A 5,093-nucleotide genomic window follows, 5' to 3' on the forward strand; every position below is an offset into this window, starting at 1 on the left:
CAAAACTGACCCTCGTCAACAGCAAACGGCATGTCCATGGCCATCACCCTCGCCGTATACCTCCTCATCTCCCTCGAGTCGTCGTCGTTGCCGTCGTCGTCGTCGGGCCAGAGCACCACCAACGTCCCTCCTTTCCCCGGCTCGCAAGCGGTCCTGGACTTCCCCGACGACGTCTCGTTCGCGCCCAGCCTGGCGGACCTCACGGTGTGGGCGTCGACGCACGACCGCGCGCGCGACGAGGCGTTCAACCACGCCTCGGGCGACCCCGTCGTGTGGCGCTACTTCTGGCCACGGCTGGCGGCGCGGTGGTTCGGGTTCGGCGAGGTACGCAATTCCCCGCAGACGGAGGTGTCGACGCTCGACACCAGCGTGAGCGAGTGGGCCCGCGACAAGCGCCCCGTCTGGGATCGCGTCGTGCGCAGGTACGGCGGCAGGGCGGATGTGTTTGATTGGTGCACGTGGAGCGTGTTCGACTGGGGCTATGGGGAGAGGGATTGGCCGGTTCTGCCGAGCGCGGCCAAGGCGCGGGCGTGCGGCTGGACGCGGTGGGATAGGGCGATGGACGGCTGGGAGGCGGCGTTCGCGGCGTTTGAGGATGCGGGCATCTTGCCGAGGGCGGCGGTGGTTAGGGAGGCGGTGGCGCGGGAAGGGTCCGGAGGGAGGTAGGTGGTCGCATTGCCTTCGTGGTTTGGTGCTTTGTAGGGGTGGGAGTACATGTGCTCTCAGTTGAGTTTCGGAGCTTGTGGTTGTCGAGTTGGCCTGCGCATGGCAGGGCGCGTGCATGTTGCTCAATCTGTCTGACTTTGAGCATGAGTTGGCTTTCGGGATTCCAGTTGTCCACGGCAATTCATAGTTGGACTATATCGATACATTCGAGATATAGATCCTCGCTGTTGAAAGACATTCCAGCTACCCGGCGATCGTCCAGCATCTGGCTGTTCCTCAGTCCTGCACTGAAAGGTACCTCACCTCGAGTACACGAGAACTGTATTAAGGATGATAGCCAAGGTTATTTGCCTCTCAGAGTAGAAGGAGCAAAGCATACCATATGCAATGAGACAGGAAGTAATTGGGGAAAGTTCGGACAGCACGCACGCTGACTGGGCAGGTGGTAGGAAGGACTCCCCTTCCACTTCAAGTAGGACTGAGTAAGAATTAGCAGCCACGTCTTAGCATTATGCCAATTATCTGTAAAGAGAAGAGGCCCAACCTCATCGGTGAAGCAGAATACCCTGTGATTGGTGGCTGTGTAAGGATTCCGATCCTACATGAGACCGCCACACAGCTCGCCATCGAATCGACTTTACAAAGCCACAACCTGTTCAACGTTCCCCGTGCCATCACGCGTGGTTGACCGTAAGAACGATGATATGCCCGTGTCACGGCCCGAGAGTGGGGCAGTGTTCACTCGATTAGGGATGCTGGCCCGACTCGCGCACTGATATTTCAGCCACGTTGGGGGCCAAAGCAGCACATGTATAAAGATGGGGCCGACAACCTCTCTATTGGATGTTTTGTCTTTTTTTTGCTCTTTTTTGCTTTCAACCTCGTTCCTACTTCAACCTTTTTTTCTCGCGTCCCTGAAACTTGCCAGCATAAAAGCGAGTACGCCCTGTTCGAAGTGTAAAAAGACCAAGAAGAAGAACGAGAAGAACAAAAACGATTACCCTCAACCACCTTCCCCCACGATGGAACCATCCCCGGCCGGCGCCGCCAACGCCAACGCCGGCCTCTTCAATTTCACACCCTCCACCTACGCCCCCCTCCCCACGCCCACCTCGATCCGGCTCCTCAAAATCATCGGCCGCCGCAGCCCCTCCCACCTACACCCATCCACCAACACCACCACCACCACGCCCACCTCCTCACACAAATACAACTCCCCCGCCCCTCCTCCCCCCTCCCTCGCCGGCCACCCCCTCCTCCAATGCACGCTCGAAACGCACGACCTCGCCTCCTCGTCCCTCCCCCCCTACGCCGCGCTGTCGTACACATGGGACAATCCCGAGCCCGACTGGCACACGCGGTGGCAGGACAGCTCGCGCGACGCGTACGGCGCGGGCGGCGGCGCGTCGTGGCCGATCGCCGTCGACGGCCGGCTGTTCCTCGTGCGCAAGAACCTGTTCGAGGCGCTGCTGCAGTTCCAGCCGGACAACCCGACGGCGGACGGCGTGAGCTGGACGCGCGGCGGCGGCGACCACGGCGGGGACGAGGATGGGGAGAGCGGCGGCGAGGGGGACGATGAGGCGTTGATCGAGGCGGCGGCGGAGGGGAAGGTAAGGCGGGTGAGGAGGTTGTTGAGAGGGGGGAGGGCGAGTGTCGGGGCGAGGGATGGCTGGGGGGAGACGGCATTGCATTATGCGGCTGAGGGAGGGCATATGGAGTGTGTTAAGGTGTTGGTGAGGGCGGGCGCGCAGGTGGGGTTAGTCGATTTGAAGGGCAGGACGCCGTTGCAGTGTGCGATGCAGTACGGGAGGAGGGGCGAGGGGTTTAGACGGGTGAGGCGGTTCTTGGGGGATGAGAGGGTTAGGAGGGCGGTGTTGGCGGCGGCGGATGAGGAGGAGGAGGAGGGGCTGTGGAGGGAGCTGGAGGGGGAAGAGAGTGATGAGGATGACGAGAGTGAGTCGGAAGATGAAGATGAAGATGAGGACGAGGATGAGGACGAGGATGAGGACGAGGAGGAGGAGGAGGACGATGAAGAGGGGGAAGATGAAGAAGACGGAGATGAAGAGGAGGATGGGGATGAGGATGAGAGCTGCTCCGAAGATGAGGATGCCAGCGAGACAGACTCGGATGGGGAGAGCAGCGCTGATGGAGAGGCAGAATTGGGGCCCACGGAGAGAATGATGTGGATCGACGCACTCTGCATCAACCAGGACGACCTGGAAGAGCGCGCAGCCCAAGTCAAGATCATGCCGCAGGTCTACGACCGGGCCGACGAAGTGCTCGTCTGGCTGGGCACCGGGCTCGACCGGGCCTGGCGCCTCCAACGCGCCATCTCCCGCGTCAACAACGCCGACGACGACCTGAACGAGCTTGCCCGCAAATGGCGCAACTCACTCGAGTACCTCCTCCGGCACGGCATGGGACCGGGCGAGAACGAACTTCCCCCCGACTGCATCATGGCGCCGGGCGAAGTCGAAGAGCTCTCCCACTGGCTCACCCGCTCCTACTTCACGCGCACCTGGGTGGTCCAGGAGCTCAGCCTGGCCAAGCGCGTACGCATGTTCTCGGGGCCGTACGAGTTCTGCTGGCCGGACGTGCTCAAATTCCTCGCGCTGCTCGCGCGGGTCGGCTACTTCGACCACTCGACCTTCTGGCGACTCGACGACGGCAAGCGCGCCGAAGACGCCATCGGCGGCGACAGCACCGAGGCGTGGAAGCTCGCGTCCATCCGGCTGCGCACGCGCGACGACCCGTCCGAGTGGGCGCTGCTCGCCCCCATCTTCGCCAACGACACGTACCCGCGCTCGCCCTCGCACCGCAAACGCCTCCTCCACGGCGGCGCCGGCGGCACGCCCCTCTCCCTCCCCCTCATCCTGTCGCTCTGCTGGACCTTCCTCTCCAAGGACCCCCGCGACAAGATCTTCGCCCTCCTCACCATCGCCAAGCCCCTGCCGCCCGCCGACGCCATCGCCATCGACTACGGCGTCCCCGTGGCCTCGCTCTTCACGTCCGTCGCCCACCTCTTCCTGCGCGGCTCGGGCAACGACGCCATGTACGCCGACGCCGCGACCGGCGCGCCCGACGACGGTGCCCTCGAGCCGTTGGAGGGCCTGTCGTACGTGCAGATCCCGAACATGGGGCCCCGCACGCGCATCCCCGGCTTGCCGTCGTGGGTGCCAGAGTTCAGCACGCCGCTGACGACGACGAGGCTGTGGCGGCGGGGGTTCGCCGCCGCGACTGCGGTTGCTCCTGACTTTGAACCACATCCGGTTGATGCGGGCGTGTTGTGTGTCAAGGGGTGCGTGGACTGGGATGAGGTGGTTGCAGTGCAAGACCTGTGGGACCGCGACGAGCAGTTGACGATTGACGTACCGCCGTGGTTGGAGGTGTTGGTGGCGTTACTGCCGGATGGCGACGATGGCGTGTATGGGCCGACGGGCGAGTGTGGGATGCAGGTCTTGTGCCGCACGCTGATGGCGGATAGGCTGTGGGAAGAGGGGAATGAGGTGGCGCAGAGTAGGGTGAGTGAGTCGTTTAGGGAGTTTATGACGTGGGAGATTGCGAATGAGCTGGAGGAGGAGGGGGATCCATGTCATCCGTTCGATCATGTATGGGATTTGGTTGCGCAGGCGAAGGAGAGGCTTGACCGTTTGCCGCCGCAGACTTCGGTGAGCGGGGACGCGGAGGCCGGGGCTGGTGAGGAAGAGAGCGGCGCTCTGACGGTGGATGAAGAGCGCAGCAAGTCCTTCATGCCTTCGGTCGACGAGATCAAGGACCACGTCAAGCGGTACGCCGAGATCGGCGCTGAGGGTCGCGAGTGGTGCAGGTTTCATGCTTTCGACTGCGTGACATATGATGATGGCACGACCTTCAGGTCTGCGTTCCTGCGGGTGTATAGGAAACGCCTCCTGTTCAGGACAAAGAAGGGATATTTGGGGCTGGGACCTGTCGATACCAAGCCTGGAGATAAGGTCGCGTTGGTGGCTGGTTCGAGGGTGCCATATCTGATGAAGAGAGCAAAGGGTAAAAAGAGCAAAAATGAGGGAAGGTATAAATTGGTCGGTGAAGCATACGTGCATGGTATTATGTATGGAGAAGCTTTCAACGGCGGAGAGGATGGAATACTGGAGAGCTTCGAAATGGTCGAGCTAGTATGACATTAAGGAAGAATATCCAAAGGTAAGCAAGAACACGGGATGACCTCTTCGATGGTGTATGACATTAGCTAACGTGTAGCCAAAGGGGGAGATTCTTACCCGCAGTGTCATCAGCGCAAATGATCTCCGGCCTCTGATAGCTGACTCCTTTGATCTACCTCGCCATTTACGTCTAGTGCCTCGTAGACATCTTTCCGGATTGGTTGGCCCGTTGTTGCAAACGCGGTGCAGGCTTCACTTATTTCCAAAAACTTGAGCCTCGTTTTTCCA

General features: G+C 61.2%; 1 protein-coding gene across 1 annotated transcript; it reads left to right on the top strand.

Moving 5' to 3' along the window:
* Nucleotides 1-2,462: 2,462 nt before the first annotated feature.
* Nucleotides 2,463-4,823, top strand: SLS55_004409 (uncharacterized protein; the record flags this gene model as incomplete). The annotated part of the gene is made up of 2 exons (XM_066775867.1): nucleotides 2,463-2,467; nucleotides 2,531-4,823. 2 exons carry the CDS (start codon nucleotides 2,463-2,465, stop codon nucleotides 4,821-4,823), a joined length of 2,298 nt encoding a protein of 765 aa, XP_066633748.1.
* Between the last annotated feature and the right edge of the window lie 270 nt (nucleotides 4,824-5,093).

Source organism: Diplodia seriata (assembly GCF_021436955.1).
Source record: "Diplodia seriata strain FDS-637 chromosome Unknown scaffold_4, whole genome shotgun sequence".
In the NCBI taxonomy this organism is placed as follows: Eukaryota; Fungi; Ascomycota; class Dothideomycetes; order Botryosphaeriales; family Botryosphaeriaceae; genus Diplodia; species Diplodia seriata.